The 21,466-nt window shown below is 42.6% G+C and overlaps 1 protein-coding gene across 1 annotated transcript in view; it reads left to right on the top strand.

Moving 5' to 3' along the window:
* Positions 1-21,466, top strand: part of GLG1 (golgi glycoprotein 1) — an 85,376-nt gene that overhangs the window by 51,681 nt on the left and 12,229 nt on the right. Inside the window, exons 5-17 of the mRNA XM_068411267.1 lie at positions 1,175-1,378; positions 2,042-2,113; positions 4,385-4,568; positions 6,416-6,630; positions 12,184-12,305; positions 12,967-13,068; positions 14,986-15,139; positions 16,830-16,967; positions 17,807-17,893; positions 18,792-18,854; positions 19,514-19,627; positions 20,024-20,112; positions 20,976-21,093. Coding sequence (XP_068267368.1) covers positions 1,175-1,378; positions 2,042-2,113; positions 4,385-4,568; positions 6,416-6,630; positions 12,184-12,305; positions 12,967-13,068; positions 14,986-15,139; positions 16,830-16,967; positions 17,807-17,893; positions 18,792-18,854; positions 19,514-19,627; positions 20,024-20,112; positions 20,976-21,093 — 1,662 coding nt within the window. The remainder of the gene's footprint in view (positions 1-1,174; positions 1,379-2,041; positions 2,114-4,384; positions 4,569-6,415; positions 6,631-12,183; positions 12,306-12,966; positions 13,069-14,985; positions 15,140-16,829; positions 16,968-17,806; positions 17,894-18,791; positions 18,855-19,513; positions 19,628-20,023; positions 20,113-20,975; positions 21,094-21,466) is intronic.

Here is a 21,466-nt window from a genome sequence, read left to right as displayed (position 1 = left end):
CAACTTTGGAATTGGCCAATTCTGCTTATGCTCTGAGTGTAGCAGAGTTAAATCAAAGGCTGCCTGCCTGAGGAGATGTGTCGGAACAAAAAGATTTGGAAGAGTTGCATGGCTTTGAGTAGTCGTGGTCATGTTTTATGGAGACTGCTCTGTTACTCATGCTGCTGCAACAGCAATGGATGAATCTACTTGACAGAGCAAGCTGAAGGGGTAGCTCCCAAATTTTTACTGCAAATGCCTTGTTGTATACTCCAGTTAGTCTGAGACAAGTTTAGTAGCAACATCCTCTCACTGCAGAGCAGCATAAATTAAGGTGGTCTTCACAGGGAAAACTTGCAGAAGCCACGAGAGATCCCTTCCAGAAAAGTTCTTGTTTATTAGAGGAATCAAACCTTCTACAGAGGTATAGAGGGGGTACAGTTCCCTTTCTAAACCTGTAAAAAGGGTGTAGGAAACTAAATGGAGCTGTGATCAGCTTTGCCCTGCCTCTTCTGGGCCTTCATACAAAGCGCAGGCTCTCTGTGTTATTGGCAGTCGAAAGTTGTCTTCAGGCTTGCAGGAGAGTGGATGTGGCGTACAGTATTGGGCCAGAACTGCTTTGGCCGAGACTTCGTCTACTCTTGAATGCTTTGAATTTTTTTTTATTCTCTTAATGGAGGAATTAGCATTGAGAAGCCTACATTGGTCAAAGCTCCTTTGTGGCCTTTTTTAGCATCACTAATTACCACCACCCAAACTGAAGGCTTGTCTCAGCATGGAGGAACTATGGTTTTTCTCTCCCCCAAGTATTTCTTAATGTGATGCTGTTGCTTGCTGTTGCCATGGTGTGAAGAGAGCTATGTCAGATTAAAGATAATTTGGCTGTTTTGGTGAACTGCTCTGAGCAGTGTGACTAAGTAGTGATAATCTCATTAGGTCACATTAAAACAAACCCAGAGCACTGGAGAGGGGGATTTCATGGTGACCGTCAGCAGGATGGTGATGTATAAAGTGTGTGGATAGTACAGATATTAACTGTTGCCTCTTCTGAATGTAAATGCAGTTTAGGCTGAACCTTTGGAAGTCTGTACGTAGATAGTTTGTTGCTTAATTTATGTGGTGCATATCCAGAACCACAGATCACTTGATTATGTAAGTGCTTGCTTACAGATGTTGTCTTGTTCTTCTTGTATAGGATGCGCACTCACAAGGAGAGGTGGTGGCGTGCCTGGAAAAAGGCCTGGTAAAAGAGGCGGAGGAGACTGATCCTCGAGTTCAGGTTTCTGATCAGTGTAAGAAGGCAATTCTTCGTGTAGCTGAACTCTCTTCGGATGACTTCCACTTGGACCGGCATCTCTATTTTGCATGCCGAGATGATAGAGAACGGTTTTGTGAAAATGTGAGTAGTTTCCTCTTGCCTTCTCTTCTACAGTAACCCATTAAAAAATCCAAAACCCCACTGGAAGAACAATGGAATGGTAGAGTGGAGCCTGAGCGAAATCGTGTAATACTGAAAACAGATACCTGGTAGCTGTCACTTTGCAATAAATCTGGTATTAAATTCACTCACCCAACAAACAAGCTTTATTTCCAGGGGGTTAATGAACTGAATTGGCATAAATGGTTTAATGGGCATCAGAGCTGGTGTGACAGGGAGTGGAAAGACTCGGATGGGGAGGAGGCAGCAAAGGTGAGTGACTGCTCCCTGCTGCAGCGGTGAGCTGCTGCACAAGGTTAGCGTGCTCTGGCTCTGCTCGCAGCACTCCTTATCCCTGGAGTGTTGAGCTGGAAAGCTGCATTGGTCAATCTCAATTAGCTTGTATCACCTGAGTGTCTTCTCACTAAAAGGGTGATGAACATGACCAGATTTGACCAGATTTGGTTTTAATGCAATAAAATTTAAAGGCTTTTTATAGTATAGAAACTATCACTGTCATTTGAAATATTAACTGTAATATATTTCTAGTTTAAAAAAATAAATCTCTTTAGGTGTAGTTTAGCCTGCTCCTTAAGCATCACAAGTCTTGTCTTTAATGGTAAATGTTACTGTTCTGTTTCACAGACTCAGGCTGGGGAAGGCCGAGTCTACAAGTGCCTCTTTAATCACAAGTTTGAAGAATCAATGAGTGAAAAGGTAGGTATCTGTCTTAGTGAGACAAATCCTTAGTGCAGAAATCATCAGATCATTCATCAGTCTGGGCTACATCATTCTTCTCCAGTGTTGAGGAAAATCCATGATCTACGTGGTCGGATAACTGACTGCTTTAACAGATGCTTTTACTTTGATGTGTCTGTTTCCAGCTACGTGCTGATGGTTTGAATTAATTGTACTCAAGTTACAGCCTTTAAAGTTAAGGATTTAAATAAATCAAAGCTTTTGAGTGAGTAATTTGGGAAGATAGACATGGAGCTCAAGTGGTAGCGCTGTGAATGAGTGTTTAAAGTAGAAGTCGCACCATGCTGGAGCAAGCCTTGGATAAATGATGTCATATCGTACAGATTAGAAACAATTAGCCCAAATGCCTCAGCACAGGAAGCTGTGTGTGTTTCACTTTTGTTTTCAAGGCTATGAGTGTCTGACTATGAAGCAGCAAACTCTGTAGGAAAGATGAACAGTTCAGTTACCAAAGTTTTCCTTATGTTTTTCCCGAATATGTGGTTTTCAACAACAAAGAAGTTGTTCTGGAAAGCCAGTCCTGAGAAGAGTTGCTTTTGGTGTAGGTGTTTTGGGAAGGCAGCAATGCCTTCAGAGATTTCAGAAGCAGCATCAGAGCGTTTGGGATTATACAGAATTATAACATTCATTTGAAAGGATACGAAGATGGGTATCTGTCAAGCCCTCCTCGGAGAAGCTCTGATGAAGAAGCCCTATTCAGAGGCCTGGAGGGATCAGACTCATTTCCTTTTCTTTAAATGCATTAGCTATCCAAAAGCTTGGTTCCAATTAACAAATTAAAAACTCGGAGAGTGATCCCTGAGGGCTTGAACCAGAGCTTTGTTTTGTACAGCCGCATTAACCGAAATGGACTGCTGGTTTTGCTTAACCTGGTTTTGGTTGTACAGGGACAGTGGTGGTTTTTGAGGGGTCTTTTGCACGATCAGCTGTCTAAGACAGGAATGTAAGATGCTGAGAGGGTAGACAAAGCTGGAGCAGATGACTTGGGAGGGAGAAGAGGGTTGGGTGCTCTGAGGGCGCAGTTTGCAGAGCAGGAGGAACACAAGATCTAGTTCTCACTCTTGTGGCAGCCAAGGTTGGACCATCTGCAAAGTCACTAGTTTCGTAGAAGCTGTTACCCCAGAAGAAGTTGCTCTTTGCTGACGGCATCAGCTGCTGCATACACATGTAGCTGACAATAGCTGCCTGGTGGGTGGCTTGCTTTGTGTAATCCAGAACTGCTCACCAGGCTGGGCTCCCTGGCTGTACCCGACCTTCCCCTGCTTTGGGGGATGAGGTGTCTGTGAGCCTGTATCTCCCTGTGTCCAGAGCTTTAAGTCTGTCCGGTCCCAAGGTCCCAGTCATGGCACAGAGATGAGACCATGAAGGGGAGGGAGTGGGAATATCTTGGAGCAGGATTTTCCAAGTCCTGGAGTAGGTATGGGAAGGAGGGGGAGAAAAGTCAAAACCCTGATGAGAGGGCTATAGGGTTTCTCTGTTCCTTGTGCTGAGATTACTCCCTGTTCTCCCCACCCTACACATGCACAGCGTTCCTTCCTTTCAAATAATACACGAATGGACAAATCTGCCTGAGCTATTGTGAATTATCCGCTACCCTCAGCTTTAATTTTCATGTAATTTAAACCAAAAGCTATGAAGCGTAGCAGTGTTTTTACAGGCACTTTTTTGGATGAAATTCAGAGGGTTGATCTTGCAGCTGGTGGGTTTGGGTTTGGCCACTGTGCATCCTTGTGAGCCTCACCAGTTGTGGAAAATGGCTAGAAAATCCCACGGTTAGACTGCTTTATGTGCTGTCATCTGTTCGGCACATTGCAGAGCGAACCCAAAGAACACACTGTTTTGTAAATGCGACTGGAAAAAGTTGTTTCTTGAGGGCATGGGGTGAGTGTGTACCACAGCTGGGATAAATGTCAGCAACTGATCCTAGTTACCAAGAATGAGTCACGCTCTCAGCCATAGCTCTTCACAAAAAGCTGGATGAATGTGCAGTTTTAAGAAGTGCTCTGCAGAGAGCTGCTGCTTTTAAAACCCTTGATCTGTTGACCTTGGTGTGCATTGTTAACTGTGTGGTTTCTATGAGACAAATGAAATTTAACTGCTTAAACGCATGAATTTTAAAGCATCAGGCATCTTTTGAAACACAACTTGAAAGCTTAACAGCAGCAGATCTAGCCTCTCTGCCACCAGCACACAGAGGCTCATTCAGCCATCCCAACGTGTCTCCTGCAGTGTCGCGATGCGCTGACAACCCGCCAGAAGCTGATTGCCCAAGACTACAAAGTCAGTTATTCGCTGGCAAAATCCTGTAAAAGCGATTTGAAGAAGTACCGCTGTAATGTGGAGAACCTGCCCCGGTCTCGGGAAGCCAGGCTTTCCTATCTGTTGATGTGCTTAGAGTCTGCTGTGCACAGAGGTAAGTGGAGCTCAATCAAGAGATGTGTGACTTGCTGGGACCTTGGTTTTAAAAGTTGCTCTTGGACCTTCAGCTTCAACATATATTTACAGTCCCCTTCTCTGAGTAACCTTTCCCAAGCTTTGGTTCAGAGGCAAGTTTTCCTCATCATAATGCTTTCATCACTATATATCAGAATAGCTGAGTTAAACCTCTGACGCTGACTTCTCTTGTGGAGGCAAGAAGTTTAAAATGCAAAACAGCAAATCCCACTTGGACTGATGTAATTGCAAATCCTTATATTCACTGTGAATTCAAGCAGTTTTTTCCTCCTTTATGTAGTAAGCGTTAAATATGCTACTGGGTTAAAACACAGAATAAAGAACCTGTTTATCATCACTCAGGGAAAACGGGGGATACTCAGTCCTCTGCCTCTTGTAAGTGATGTTCTTTCCTTGCAGTTTGGTAGCTTGGGTAAATGCCTTAATTTCTCTAACTCTAGTTTTTCTTATGTAGAAGGAAGGTAAGTGTGAGTGTATTCATTTTGTTCATTTAAGTTAGCGTAAGCCGGAGATGTCCTAACACCAGTGCCTGTCCCAAAGGTATTGGAGTGCCCTGTACAGCAAGACCATGCTAAAGGTTCTCTGTGAAATTGCCATAACATGTAAAACAACACGTTATATCCTCTAGAGCTGCACTGGAGAATTGTTTGGTTTCCCCCTTGGCTTGCAGCTGGGTGGTTTCTGATTCAGCAGCAGGGCTGCATGCTGCAGTGCCCCTGGCACGGGAGGGAAATGCTGCTGTAACACCATAAGCAATCTGTGCTTTTGTGAGTTTGAATAACTCATTGCTTCTGATTGATGTGGAAATGATGTGTACTGTTTGTGGAAAAGTTGTGGGGTTTTTTTCCTTCTCCCTGCAGTAGGGCAGGTGCTTTCCTGAATTACATGCAAAAACCCTGCTGTTCGGTTATTAACTTCCACTTTCATGGTGGAACAGGTTCTGCAGCGTGTGGCTCACACACAAAGTGTAGCCCAGGAGGAACACCAGTTATGCCACACACCTCCATGTGTCTGTATTATAATGCCTGGGAGCCTGTGTTGGGGTGTAGGACCTCCGTTGCATGGGGCATTGTACACGTATGAATAGATTGTGATGGGGGCTAAGGGAAAGGCATAGCAAAAAAGCCAACATGCTCCTTGTGATTAAAAAAAAAACCCAAGAAACTGTCTACGTGGGGACTGTAGGAAAGCTTATAGCAGATCTAAGTGTTGATTACAGTTAGATTTCCGTGCAGCTGCAGTGGTTTGTTAGATGCTCCATATATACTCTTGGTAACATGTTCTATTCTGTGTTTTGGCTTCCTGTGCTATGGCTCTAGAAAACCTTTTCCTCAGAAAATGTTTAACCTGCTGCCTCGACAAATTCCTCCCCCAATTACGTATCAAGCTGGTAAGTTACCAGAGGTGATTTGGGTTTCTACAGTGGGAAAGATGCCTTGAGCATACAGGGAAGAGCTGACCTGTACCACAGAACTGCAGATCCACTGAGCGTTTTCGTCTGTTCTTCAAAAGCACCTCCTGTAATGTGAAATCCAAAATAAGATTCTCCTGCTCTTTCAGGAATCCCTTTTTTCAAATCCATGTATTGAATCCATAGACTGTCTGTCTTACAGGCTCAATTAAATGCTGGGAGCTACCACAACAACTGGTTTAATCCCCAGCATGTCTGCTCTAGCACATTTATTGCAATCTGGTGTTGTCCAGAGCGTGGACATCGTCGCTGTTCTTCCAACACCATGGTAGCACAGGTCAAGAAGGGCTTTGCTAAGCATTAATACTAAATCACGTTGTCTCCTCTTGGCTCAGGTCGACAAGTGAGCAGCGAGTGCCAGGGTGAGATGTTGGATTACCGGCGCATGCTAATGGAAGACTTCTCGCTGAGCCCAGAAATCATCCTGAGCTGCCGAGGGGAGATCGAACACCACTGCTCAGGCCTGCATCGGAAAGGTCGCACCCTGCACTGCCTGATGAAAGTAGTACGAGGCGAAAAGGGGAACGTCGGGCTGAATTGTCAGCAGGCAGTAAGATGTTTTTCTGTCACTTTGCTTCTAGGTTTCTCAGTTGGTAGAAGCACTGATTTGTCTGATAATGTTTTGCCTTGCCCTAGAGATTCTTCTGAAGGCAGTCTGGCTCTGCCGGGTACCAGTGAGTGCTGGAGGCAGTTGTGTGATTGTCATGGTATGAAGTGTAACTTGGTATCTAGCAGCACATTAGTAATGTTTATTTTCCTCAAAAAATACATTTTGGATTGTTTTGCTCTGGATTTTGCTCTGGATCTTCCAGTAGTTCTTCTCCAGCTGCTCTCAAGTCATGGAATTATCTCCTGGGTGCAAGATGTAGGGAAACTTGTTTTTTTTTTTATAAGAGTTAAAGCATTCCCTCTCCTTCCCCTTTCCCCCTATGCCATGTCCTTGGAAATGCCCTAAACTTTCTCAGAGCACCTTTCCATTCAGTTTTGTTTTTACTATTTCATTCTGTTTAAATGGTGGAAATGGAACTTCAGGGACAGGTAGGTACAACATACTGCTGCACGTCATTGGAACTGCAGACACTGAAGGAAATACCATTCTTCTACAAAATACCTCTATTAAAATGGGATGATTTTTCTGCCTTCTTTAAACTCCATTTTGGCCCACATGTACCCTGTTTGTAGTCTCTTTAAATTGAAAACAATTGTTTAATATCTGTACAAACTCATTAGTGGCTTTTAATGTAATATTACATTACATTAATTACATTACTAATTCCATTAGTAATTTCAGCCTGTTCTGAAAAGACACCAGCATCTTGCTTCAGTGAATCTCACATAGTATCAGTGTTCACCTACACCGCTGGTAATAAAGAAGCATTAATACTTCAAAGACAGAAATCCAAAATGCAAAGGCCAGGGTATCAGGAATATTCAACAGCACAAGCAAGCTGAACATCTTGGAGATGCCTTTCCCATCCTTTTCATCTTGGGAATAACTTCCAGATCATGAAGTGCATGTTCAGAACAAGTCGTAAGTCAAGGCAGGGAATCCCCAAAAGCGATAGGAGATTTCAGTCTCTTGCGGAAGAAGAATGTAGAAATCTATAGGGTTTTTTTTCAGTTCTTTTATACTTAAGCTTCTGCTTTTTTTTTTTTACAATAAGTTTATGCAACAGCAGGGTTTGTCCATTACTCCCCTTGAAGTTGAATGACCTGTGTTCTGTTCTCTGTACAGAAGGCAGCAGGAGCAAATTAAGTGTTGATTTTATAAAATATGATTAGTTTGTCCATGTTTTTATGGACAAGAGGAAATAGATGATTGCAAGAATAGGATAAACATTCCAGTGTTCTGGGTTCCTGAGGACTGGCATGGTGCTGTGATATAGTTGCCTAGAGCTTCTGAGGTACTAAATAATTTGTCGTTGATATTTTTGTATGTGAATGGTAATGGTTGTCTTGGGTATCACTAGTTTTGTTCTGTTGTGATTTACTGTGTTAGATTGAGTTTCTTGATTTTACCTTCTGTGGCAGGTAAATTATCTCTATAAGGAAGAGGGTATTGTCTGAAACTCTTCCTGGGTCTGCTGGTCTGGAGCAACTATACCTTTTCACCTGCAGAAACAGAGGAAAATGACATGGTTGCTTTGGGGTTGTCCCAGCAGAGCTGGCTGCAGGGCTTTGGGCCCATCTCCAGCTGTTGTCTTTTCTATGCAGTCAAAAACTTGTGTCCCTGTGCGTTTAGTACCATCTAATACAGCACTTTCACAGAATCATAGAATGGTTTGGGTTGGAGGGGACCTTAAAGATCATCTAGATCCAACCCCCCTGCCACACGCAGGGACACCTTCCACTAGACCAGGTTGCTCGTTTCTTGGCTGAGCTCAAAGCAGTAGGACTGGTCCTGAAATTATTCATTGTGGAAGCTGTATGACTAGATGTGCTTGCCTAGATGGTTTGCTTGAGGAAATTGGAATGGGAAACATCTAATTTGGATCTGTTTTTACTTACTGTCCTGTCTGTCAAGGTTTGCTCTGATTGTTTGCCTTATGAAAGGAAGATGTTTGCCCATCTGCCAAAAACAACACCAAAAAAAAAATCCCAGGACGACAAAACATAACTGAAGAACCCGCATGACTTTATTTTCTTGCAGGAGCATCTGCTCGTACCCTTTCCTGCACAAGGAACATGAGTGATTCTTTGTACTTAAAACTGTCAAAGAAATGCGTTCTCAAACCTTCTCAAGATTTCTTGATCTGAGGGGATTCACGTCTTGCGACACTTCAGACAGAATGATCTTGCATCTGAGAGTCTGTGCTTGCGATTAACTGTGCTGTTGAGAAAGAGGCATGCCTAGACCCAGACGTCTAAGAGCTGTGTGGCTTTTTATCTCTGTTTTCATCAGTGAACTTACCAAACCACCCAAGTTCTGTAAATGGTAGAGGAAGGATGGCTTTGTGTAACATAAATGGTTCAGCCTAAGTTCAAAAACCTCCTGGGTGTTTGGTCAGCTGTATCTTGCCTAAATCTAGGCTGAAGTACTTTTCTCACCCCAGCGTATCACAGGTACGCTCTAGCAATGTGCCCTCTGAAGGGCTGTTTCCAGTTTGGCTTTGCCATCTCGGCGAGCCCAGCACCTATTCTGAAGCCAAGGACAGGGCTCCTATTATTTATACTATTAATGTACTTCTATAGAGGCATGCATTTTATTAAGGAAAAAAAATATCATCAGAATGAGACACTACTTCAGGAGCATGTCTTCCCGTGTAAAACAAGCTCTTCTTTGCTTTGGGGAAGCATATGCAGCTTGGATATGTTCCAGTCATTAAATGGTCTTCTGCAAATATCACTGTTATGTTGTTCTTTGAAGATGGAGGGTGGGTCTGCAATGCTGTAGGTCATCAGACAGTGGATGTACGTGTCCCTTGATTGTGAGCATCAGCCCATCAAAGGTGTACAGCTGTACTGGCAGTGTCTAGCACCTGCAGTGTCGCTCGGTGGCAGCAATATTTTGTACTAGAGCTGCTGGCAAACTGTTTTTTCAAATATGTGACTTTTATGTTGCTCTGGTCTCATCTTTGTTTTTTTCTGTTCAGTCCCTTGAGCATGGAAAACTACAATCCTTGCTAAAAGGGCAGATGTTTCTGCTTCCGATTTCTAATACAGTTAATATAAATCGATAGTTAATTGTTAATTTAGTTCCACATCAGGATAAAAGTTCAGAGAATTATAAAGGTTATCCAGCTGGTTTTCAGCTGCAAGGGTTTGCTGTTGGAGGGAGGAAAATCCTATAAAACCCTCACTTTTATCACTGGTGCCAAATTATTCTCTTGCCCCTGCAGTTAGGGCAGCTGGCTCGCTGCTGCACGTCTTGCACATGGTTGAAGATCGGGACTGGGATCCTGCAGTAGTGCCCAAAACAGGGCAGAGAGACTGGGAGGTGATTGGTGCTTCTGAGCTGTCGTACCCAGTGTGCTTTGGCCTCTTCCACTTGATAGCAACACAAATACCACTTAACCTGAGAGCCAAGGAAGAATCTTGCCTGTATAATACTCTGGTCAGTTTATTTAATCTGCTTGTGTAAGGAAGCACCAGGTTTGAGGTTTTATTCACCCATTTATCCTTGAGGGAGTAATTCCAGTAACGATACTTGATCCCTCTTTATACGTAAACACATGTCAAAGCGATCCCAGCACTTTCCGTGCAGTGTTGCCCGTCCGTGCAGGCTGTGTGTGTGTGCCAGCAGAACGACCATATTCTTCACCTTCTTGCGTTGACTCTTACAAAGTTTGTAAAGGATGTATCACTTCTCCTGCTGACTAAGGTGCAGCTCCCTGTTATGAACTGGATCCACTATTGGCTTCTGTTTAACGATTGTCAGAGTTCTATAAAATGTTTCTTTTTATTATTATTATTTTTTAGTGAAAATATCCCAAGAATTTTTGAATCAACAGCTTGTGCCTACTAGACAGCGCCCTTCCAAGCTGCCTGCATCCATTAGCAACCAAGGCTGAGCCTGATTAACTTTGGCCAAGAGCAAGTCACAGGAAATCCTGCATTCCTCCCCGGCAGTCTGTGGTCTGTCCTCTTGATTACAAGATTCCCATTGGATAAATAGTGCTGGCTTGTTCTTTCTTCAGTTCTTGGACGCTTGTTTCTTCTCCCATGTTTTGTGATGTTAGGACTTTGCCCCTGGAAGTTTCCTGGATGGTGTTTAGGTGCAGACTTTGAAAGGTGGAAGATAAAATTGTAACTGTGCTTTTGATTTAGTTGGGCTGGGGGCCAGTAACAGAAATCATTAAGTGTCAAAATGTTAACAGCGTAGAGCATTTGATGTCGGTGTGCAGTTGCCTTCTAAGCAAGCTCTCTTATTTTGCTCCAAATTTGTCAGCTATAAAAATGTTTGCCTGTTGAATGATGATACCATTCTGCCCTACATCAGTCTTTGGGAATTCACGGCTTGGTGGGAAATCAAGTGGGACATGGGGATCTTGGGCTGAGTGATGGCCCAGAAAGCTTCCCTTCTCCTCGAAACTACAGATTAAGTGAGATTATGAGATTTATCCAAATTCCTTTCCCCTGGCCCAGCAGATGCCTCCCAAATTCACGTTCAGATGTCACGGGCTGTGTGAAGATGACCCGCCTGGATCTGATTTTGAAGCTCAGTGCTGTGGATGTTAAATTATGTTTCTTTATTAATAAGAGATAGTAATTTTTCTGAAGCTTTAATCAGAATAACTCTTTCACAAGAAGAAAGGACTTGATGAAGCTATTCATACTGTATTTACCTATGACAGTTGAAAGTATTTAGAAGTCGCAGAAGGAGTGCAAGGATATCACAGCTTCAAGTTGGCACACCTGGTCTCTAAATCTTTGGAAAGTTTTTGTTTTCATCTTTCACTTATACCATGGCTTCTCTTAAATAGATAACAACCGATGCCCTACCTTTATATTTTTTATATATAAATATAAAAAATAATAAATCATGTACTAAAGACCAAGCTGTGGTTACCCTGGCTTCCAAAAGCTTGAGCAGGCATCCCTGAGGAAATGCTACTTCATGGGGCGGCAGAACAGGACACTTTATCCTATATTTCAATGAAACTTTTGTGTCCTCTCCAGGCCATTCAACAACTGTTTTAAGCTTTGTTTGTAGTTAGGCAGCTCATCTTTAAACATTGATTTGGGTTTCAGTTGTAGATAGTCTTCATGAAAATATGACAAATTTGCATGTTTGATATCATCAGCGTTATGGGACGAGGTTGCTACCAAAGCATAAGATGGATCAAAAATGGAATATTCAAATTTTATCAGTTCTGTTTTGTAAGTTGTTACGTAAGTGGTCCAGGTTTACAGCTGACCTTCAGCGTGCGACCGGTCTCATCCAATGTTCCTGGGCTCCTTCATAATGATAATTAGGGTTCAGCAACACTGGACTTGCATGTCTGGCAATTGAGTTGGCAGCACAAGCACTTAAAATAAGCAACTGTAGAGCATAGGTCCTATCTGGTAGTGGTGTTATTGGCACAGAATTACCACACTGAGAGGTGTGCTCTCATTTTGATCGTTATAATTTGTTTTCATATCCACAATTTCTTTTTTCCAGCTTCAAACATTGATTCAAGAAACTGACCCCGGCGCAGATTACCGCATTGACCGAGCGTTGAACGAGGCCTGTGAATCTGTGATCCAGACTGCCTGCAAGCACATACGGTCTGGAGACCCAATGTAGGTGGCTCTCGGGTACAACTGGTTTTTGTTTCTGTTGAGCATCCATCAGGGTTGTGTGGCTGACCGGTATAGATACTAAAACCTGTCCAGAAATGATGGAATCCAAACTAGCAACAGGGTTGGAGGTGTGAACTGAGCTCTGTCTTCATTCTTGCCGTGTAAGCAGGCTAGTATTTTTATAACAGGGCTGGTTTAGCAGTGGTGAAAGATGTAGCTATCTCAGGCGCTTAGATTAAATTTGTAACACTTGATGTGCTAATTTCTCTTACTGTGTAGGTCTTTAGCAATATCACAAAGAAAAGTAACAAGCCTTGTAAGGCCAGTTAAGCAAACCCATACTGCAGAGACAAATATCTCCTTCATCTTCAGGTCTGATATATTTTGTCTCCTGAGCCAGATTTTTTATAAAATGTTCCTTATGATTTTGTTGTGTATCAGACTTGCTGAGATAACTAAAACAGTGGAATTTAAGAGGGTACAAATGTGGTATAAAGTTGTTCTAGATGTAATCTTCTTGAAGGAAGAGAAAGATCTTTGCTGTGTTCGAACGTCTTATCTATGGTTCACTGGAAAGACTGATTTGGCAACACCAACTGTTAGAAGGAAGCTCAGCATGATTATAACAGTCTGTTGCCTGACTTTTTTCTTCTGTTTGCAGGATTCTGTCTTGCCTGATGGAGCACTTGTATACTGAGAAGATGGTAGAGGACTGTGAGCATAGGCTCCTGGAGCTCCAATATTTTATATCTCGTGATTGGAAGTGAGTACTGTAAAACAAGACTTATCCTCACTTGATGCTAGTATTTCATGTTTGTATGCATTAGCAGTTCCTTGTAAAACAGTATAGCTTATGCTTGGTCAGAAGAGGACTTTTAAGCATGCCAGGTCTGTAGGGCATTAATGCCTGTCTAGAACAGTAGAAGCAAAAGCTGCTTAGAAAAAGTGTAATGCCCACTTAAATCCAGGTACTCACTTGGAAGTGATGCAACCCTAAAAAGCGTATCAAGTTTGAGCTCTGAAATTTGATGCATCTTTAATTAAAAGAAGTCTCTCTGGCCGTGTTGAAGGTCACTTTCTGTGCAGGTGGCAGCCAGTTTTATCTGCTCTGAGCGCTACAATATGGGAGTTAAGAAAACCAAGCTACTAAGTATAACAAAGAGCCACTGTGTGAGAGGCTCCCTGCTTCCATTTCTGCCTTTTTTTCAAATTCTTTAGGTGTGATTACAGCCTGTAGAGCAGATGTAATGCCCTTTGGAGCACTGCTTTTCCAGCTCTCTCAACCAAAGGTGGCAGTGCTTTGTTTTAAATATACACAGAGCCCCTATGTCTGTGTGGGTTAAGATGAGGAGAGTATGAATTTGATAAACACAACCAGTGAGGAAAGAATAAAGTGTTTTGTCTTTTCTTCTGGAGAAGACAGAGGTGAGGAAGCAGAGTACATCAAATGTGTTTACTTCAAGAACGGAAGAATTGTTCTCAGTGACTACAAGGAGCGTAAGGCAAGAAGCCATGGGCTTTGCTTGCTGCAAAGGGTATTCAAATCAAGCATTAAGAAAATCTGACTCATGGCTTTATCTGTGGGCAGCATTGCCAGTAGTTAAGAGCTGACATGTTCTGTGAACCTTCTGCTTTTACAATACATGGGGCTTCATGGACCAGAAAGTTTAGGACTTTGTGTCTGTTTATTTAGTCATCTTCGATAACTGTCTCCATAGGTAGACAAGAATACTTTTAATTTTTTTTCCTCCTCTTCCTGTTTCCCTTCATTGCTGATTCTCCTGCCTGTGCCATGTTTCCAGCAGGTAATTCATTGCTTGAGCAAAACTTAAGTGATTGAAGAAGTAAGACTGACTATTTGTATTTAGCTGGGTGTAAAGATAATTCTAATTCATGCTGCAGGCTGGGCAACATTGGCTTATCTTTCTTGTTTAACCACTGTTTCCTAAAACTGGCTTATAAAAACTGTTGTATTAACTGTGCGCCGAGCACAGATGCGCGGAGTAGAAATGGTTTTCTTGCTCCTTTTATCATCATCTACGTAATTGTGTATACTGATACCACTTGATGTTTGCCTTCTAAAGTGTAGAAATGTGAAGTTTCCATTTTGGAAAGTTGGCAGTATCTCACATAGCTTTAATGTAATTAGACGTAATCTTAAGAGATCTGCACTTGCAGTTTTCTTGTGTGCAAAAGCAAGGGATGCTGAGTCTTCAGTTAGCTCAAATCCAGAGCAGACAATAATTAACCTAACTCTGATTTTTTTAATGAAACTGGCGTTTCAAAATGGCAGAGGTACAAAGTACACGTTAAGATATTTTACAAGCAAAACATGGTATGTACCTGCCTTTCTGCTGCTTTAGGACATCAAGGAGATGCTTTTTTTTCTCAGGTGTCAGCATTTGGCTGGCAGGCTGCAGAAGAGAATGGGAGATGCTTCAAGAAGCAGTGAAGATTTAATCTGTAATTAAAGATCTTAGTGTATTTTTGCAACATAAGGGAGTTGATTCCAAACTGAGTGACAGGCATTTTGCAACCTGTTGGTTCAGTTAGTTAGACACCGCTGCTAAATGATGTATATGAAACTTGAAGTAGGTTTTTCTGCCTCAAAAAGCATTTCAGAATATGAAAAATGTTAAAGGTTTGAATAAAGCGCTAGTGATAACCCTTCTGTTTGCAGATTGGATACAGTCCTTTACCGCAAGTGTCAGGGAGATGCCTCCCGACTCTGCCACACGCATGGCTGGAACGAGACTAGTGAGCTGATGCCTCCAGGGGCTGTTTTCTCCTGCTTGTACAGGCACGCGTACCGCACAGAGGAGCAGGGAAGGAGGGTAAGTGCTAGAGTGCAACTGCTGCTCTCTGATTTGTGAGAGAAGGGTTTTATGGACGTATGGAAGTTGGACACGCTGTGCTAAAGCTACAAGAGCTCATAAAAGCTACTTAAAAGAATTTACCATAGGTGGTACTTGCCCTTCTTGGGGTGCCCCACTCCTCAAGTGTGCTTTGAGGTCTGTGGTGGTGTTCTGGTAAGGAAAAACAGCCCCATCAAGGTGTGGCAGTAGCCCGCAGGGGGAACTGGTGTGCTGACGACAACTTACGTATATCTGTTTAGACACAGTGCGAGTCCTCCCCCTTGTCTTTCCAAAGAGGAATGTGATGCCTTGTATGTAGATAGCTAGCATAGCTGCAAAATTGGTTTTATGCAAAAAGGAGTTCCAAGCCCAGCTTTCCTAGGCTGTTTCTAATTAAGTTTTGAGTACAACTTCAGATTATACCCCATTAAATTTTTCCTATTGATATAAAACATCCTTTCGGTTCTTCAGAGCATAGTGTACTGCTAAATGTGCTTATGCTGTCTTTAAAGACGACAGTAGGGATCTGACTTGCTGCCCTGCAATCTGGAGATCCACCATAATGACATTTGTTTGGTTCAGAGCTACTCTTTTCAACTTCGCTGCCCTCCCGTGCCTTTATCCAGGCACTCCCTTGAAAGCAGCTGGGTACTCAGTTCCATTTCTTTTGGCACTGTAGTGTACGCAGCCCCTAGGAGTTGGTGGGTTTACACAATGGCCTGGCTTAAAAAATTAATTTCTACAGCTTGATTTAAAAGGTCTTTTTGTGGCAGAGGTCAAGTATTGATTGAAAGCATCTCTCTCTTAGGAATAATGTTTTTAAATGCAGTTTCTTAGTCTGCTGAGTTGAGACTTTTTAATTCTATTTTATATTAGTGCTGACCAAAGAAATCAATAGCTAGCCTGCAAATAATCTCGTCAGAGAGAGAAAAGGCTTTTAAATGTATTTTTCTTGTGGAAAGTAGGCTAAGGGAGCAGCTGTCATTTTGAAATGTAGCGTTTGAAAGCAAAACTCATCAGAGATTAGATCTGTACTTTTTTCCAGTGCTGTCCACAAAATGCTAGGTAACTTCCAGGGGTTTGGCTTTTTAAATGTACAAAGTTTTAAGCTTCAACCAGTGCATTTTAGGTCTGACAAGCACCATGTCAGTATCCTTTGATTTTCTACAATTTGTTTCTTCCTCAGTCTTGGCAAACGCTGCCTCTGATGTGCTGCAGTGGGGATTGCTGAGAAGAAATTACAGCTGGACTGTATGGCCTCATTCTGGGCTTCCCTTTTGGTATTGAGGGCATGAGCTATTTCGACTTTCTTCTCCAGAAGCAGTCTGTATCTTTGAGTGAAGGGGGCAGTGCAGCAGATAATCTAGGGACCTGCTTTGACACCTCATTTCAAAAGCAAAGTGAAGGTTCTAAGAGTATAAGATTTATTTGAGTGGGATGGAAGGAGCCTTCCTCCAAACTACATGACAAAGCTCCTGACTCTTTTGGAGCCTGGATTGCTTGTGGGGTTCCAGCAGTCTCATGCTGAGCAGCACAGGAGTTCTTCTGTACTTTCTGGGATTGCTGATGGCATTTGTGGTCACTCTCAGTACGTCACCTGTCAGCATCTCGTTTGTGTTGTACGGATTTAGAGACCCCATATGCTAAATGCTCTTTGCCCTCTTTGCAGCTATCGCGAGAGTGCAGAGCAGAGGTGCAGCGAATCCTCCATCAGCGTGCCATGGATGTGAAGCTGGACCCAGCCCTCCAGGACAAGTGCATGATTGACTTAGGGAAGTGGTGCAGTGAAAAAACGGAGACAGGGCAGGTACTGTGCACAGTAACACCGCTAATTCATTTACAAAGCTGGAGGGGTGGGAAGGGCAAAAAAGGGGATGAAGGGACATCTTGTTGTTAGCTGTCTCTCTGTACCTGAGAATGTTAAAAATGCCTGCAGTTTGAAACATAACCTGTGCTAGACTGAGAGACGGACGTGATACGAAGCAGCTTTGCATCTACTGCATGGATTTAGTAGGTTCAAACGTGTAACGGAATGAGAAAGGGGAAGGGGATAGTTTAACAAGAAGGACTTTAATGAAGTGACCCCACCCCACCCGGACTCTTATTTGTCATATTCTATTACAAGCTTGACATTTCCCACATAAACTTTATCCCGTTTCCATTTGGCAAATACTGACATGCTTCCTGTGTTTATACAGAACTGAACCAACATCTGCTGCTACTTAACAAAGTTTCAACAAATACTTTCATGTTAAATTGCTGTGCCCTAGCATAGCTGTAGGGGAGGAGCCATTGAACAGCAGATGCAGTAGAGCATATACCATTGCCTTTTTGAAGTGCCTGTCGTAGGTTGTAGTTTGAGTAATTAATCTCTCGTTAAGGTTATGCGAAGGACAAATTAAATGTGGTATTCCAGAAGTGAAAGCACATCAAGCAACTTTTGAGAACAAGCGGTAACATCCTAGACCAGCATTCTCTCAACCACCACTACGTGTATGTGTTTTGGGTGTGCCAGTAGAGGATTGGGATTAAATGAGATTTAGGACTTTAAAAGGAGGAGGGCAGTTTCACATGTGTTACAATATTTCAAACCCAAATTTTCAAATTGGGTTCTTGGATCACACACTAAAGTGTCTGGTTTTGTAGGAGCTGGAATGCCTTCAGGACCATCTTGATGACTTGGTGTCTGATTGCAGAGACATAGTGGGAAACCTCACTGAGCTGGAGTCCGAGGTGAGTGGTTTTCAGCCTGGGATGAAGGGCATAGTTGAGCACATCTAGGCATGTCATTTGGATAGTGATGAAAGAAAGTGAGGTTAGAGCAGCTGCAGAAATGCAGCTCTCGGGGAGCAAGCAGAGACCATCCATTCTACCCCGTACAATGTAAGTTTTCATGTGGGGTTCTTGAGGCAGAGAATTGAACAATGGTTCAGGGTTTAAGGCTGGTGATGACATTTCTCCTGCTTAAAATAGTTATGGTACAGAAGCTAAGATTTCTTGCACAGGTAACCCAGTTACCTTTAGAACAAGTCACAAAATGTCATGGGACTTCATTTTCTGGTCTTGCTTGCAAGTAGTTTTGAGTACTGTATTGCAACTTCCCTTCACCGTTCCAAAAATTTTGCAAGAAGTAACTGCCAGGTGCATCATTAGAGGTTTTCAGTGAGGTCAGCAGCTTTACTTGTTTTATGAAGCTGCATATTTGACTATCTTGCCACAAACTGTTCCCCATATCTCTTAAAATTTACATTGTGCCCTAGGGGAAGCTTCCTTCCAGTGGTTACAAAATGGTTTGCTCAGAACTATGATTAGTCTTTAACTCCTGCCTAGGTGTAAGGTGATTTCTAGTGCTGTAGCATCTCCAGTTCGGAGAAGGTTGGCTGAAATATCGAAGCAATGAGTTTCTGTGGAGACCAGGCTCTTGACTTAAGCTGGAAGACTTGTCTTGCATTTGCCATGTTGTTGGCAAGAGTGAACCCCAGGATTTCCAGAACTGAAGGGCTAAGCTGTCTGGATTGCACCTTTCAAAACCCTGTAAAGTGGGTTGAGTTTCAATTATTATCACAGGTTTTTTTCAGCCTTTTTTCTTGTCCGTTCACTGTGAAAATGAAATATTGCATGTTTTCTGCAGGACATTCAAATTGAAGCCTTGCTGATGAGAGCGTGTGAGCCCATTATCCAGACGTTCTGTCATGTGAGTATTCCGTAATAGTGTGAATATCTTTGGGGAAAAAACACTGTGTGGGAAAGGTTAGAGGTTTTTAGCGTTAGTTCTTAGTGTACTTGCTACACTTCGAAAGTAAAATCAGAGGTGAGCAGTTACAAAAGTTTCTAATTAAAAAAACAACCTAAGACAAAAACTTATTCCATCTAGTACTTCTGCTGTTGTCAGAGCCTTAGCATAAAAGCTAGAAGATGAAAATTGCTCTGTAATTGGAAAAATCCCTCTTTACAGTGGGTTAAAAATGAAACTTCTTTCCTCTCCCCTTGCCTGCAAGCAGTGTGTCCAGCCACTCCACTCTGTGCAGCTGCTCAGCATTGCTGAAATAACTTCTAGGACTGAGGAGTTGCATAGCAATGAAGGCACCTAGCTGTAGTACTTCATGTGGGCCTTGAGTCTCTGCAGTATGTTCTCCTGAGTCTAAAGTGTGCATGTGCCTGAGGTGATTCTTTGCTGGACTGTAGAAATACTTGCATGGTACAACTCCCATGTGGTCAGTTAATGGTGAGCGTAAGCTCACAAGAGAGTGGGACTGGAGATGCCATTGTTTCCTGGTCACAGGGGGCTAAAGGAGCATAAAAATCATGACTTGTAAAAACGAGCTACTCTTAAGCCTTTCATCTCTTCTTCAGGAGGTTGCAGATAACCAGATCGATTCTGGGGACCTGATGGAGTGTCTAATACAGAACAAACACCAGAAGGAAATGAATGAAAAATGTGCAATCGGAGTTACTCATTTCCAGCTGGTAAGGAGTGCTTTTCTCTGCTGTTGGTGGAAGCCTGTTCTGTTCATGGAGGGGGTTGACAGGAATTAACTAATTAGGAAGCCCTTCCTCCTTTGAGATTGATTTCCCCCTGTATTTAAAGTGCTCTTGTGAATTCAGACAGTTGTACTTGCATGCCTGGTCATAAATGGTCACTTGTGGAGATGATTTATTTTCAGACCCTCCTTCCTTCCTGGTGTATGGTAGATAGGGTCCCAGCTTCTTCAGCAGTGCAGCGTCCCCCTTGCTTCCCCATTAATAAGTTGTGGACAAAAGCATTTGCTGATTGCATGATTCAACAAATGTTCTTTTGGTCAAGACTTTTCACTTTTTCCTCCAGGTGACCAAAGTTGTTCTTTCCTCATTTCTCTCTTGCAGGTTCAAATGAAAGATTTTAGGTTCTCATACAAGTTTAAAATGGCTTGCAAGGAGGATGTGCTGAAACTTTGCCCCAACATCAAAAAAAAGTATGTAGCACCTGAGCAAACAGCAATCTGACTGTATAATATGTAATAAAGTTACAGGATGTTTCATGACAGGACAGAAAATGCTGGGCTTCCTTTAAAGGCTGATTGTTTTGTGTGTTTTCCCTTAGTGACTGTTGTGCAGACACTTAAGGTAGAGGCATTGCCGGCCTCTTTAAAAGTATTTCTGCTTTACTCTTGCATACAAGCCTGTCCTCTTTATTTTTCTTGCTATGCAGTCCACTAACTGCATGTCCCAGGATGTTTTATATCCTTGCTAGATTCATTGTCTTCTAAGATACAGGCTACTGTTCTTCCAGTTGCTGATCTGCTAAGGGAAAACATCCCACTTGTTTTAGCTGGTGTATTCATTTCAATATAAGGGTGTTTCTGATGGCCCACTGCAATGATGTAAGGCTAAATTACACACAAGGTCAATCCTGTTCATGGATAGCAAGACTATTTGTGTTTTATGATGTAAGTGCCCTTCCCATAATGCCAAAGGATTGTTTGTAATGCTATGTAGGTATTCACCTTCATCTATTTCTGAGATTAAGTAAAGCTTTTCTAAAGCGCTCACATGATTTAAGAACAGAGGTCCTGCTGGGCAGGGGTGTGGTGGGATTTTGAATATCTTCCTGTCTGCTGATCTAGACTCCAATTAGATAGCATCAGATTTAGGTTTTAATTGTGATCCAGTTAGACTACATAGAGCTGTACCCAAGCTAGAAGTAAGCATAGATGCACAAGGACTTTATGTTGTGTTTGGATTCTTGGGGTCAGTTTCTCTGATGTGGTGATCCACCACCAGCCTTGGCTGGTCTAAGTGAAGGGTGTATGAGTAAAAAGCCGTTTTCTTTCTGCAGGGTGGATGTCGTGATCTGTCTGAGCACAACTGTGCGCAATGACACCTTGCAGGATGCCAAGGAGCACAGGGTCTCTCTGAAGTGCCGCAAACAGCTGCGCGTTGAGGAGCTAGAGATGGTAAACATGCATGAAACTCTTGATGTGCCTGCTCTTCTAGCATGGTCCTTGAATTAAAGCTTCCTGGTTTGTCCACCCTGGAAAAAAAGAACCTCATTTGTAAGATGTATCTAATGTATTTTTTCCACTCTTCTTACAACACGAGGCTCAATTGCCCTTCACGGTGAAAGTAATGATTGTCTACTTTAATGCCTTAAATATAGTCTCGTGAAGGCTAAGGCAAGCTAAATGGTCATTGGAATTTCAGCTAGAAGTGATTATGTTTAGTGTTAGATAGCAATGTGCTACACATGCTGATGTCCTTAAAGTCCTCCAGGAGAGAATAAACGCTTCATTGTACAGACTGAGGAAACAAGGACAGATGAAAACAACT

Source organism: Nyctibius grandis, chromosome 12, assembly GCF_013368605.1.
Source record: "Nyctibius grandis isolate bNycGra1 chromosome 12, bNycGra1.pri, whole genome shotgun sequence".
Classification (NCBI taxonomy): domain Eukaryota; kingdom Metazoa; phylum Chordata; class Aves; order Nyctibiiformes; family Nyctibiidae; genus Nyctibius; species Nyctibius grandis.
This window is presented reverse-complemented; position numbering and strand designations above follow the sequence as displayed.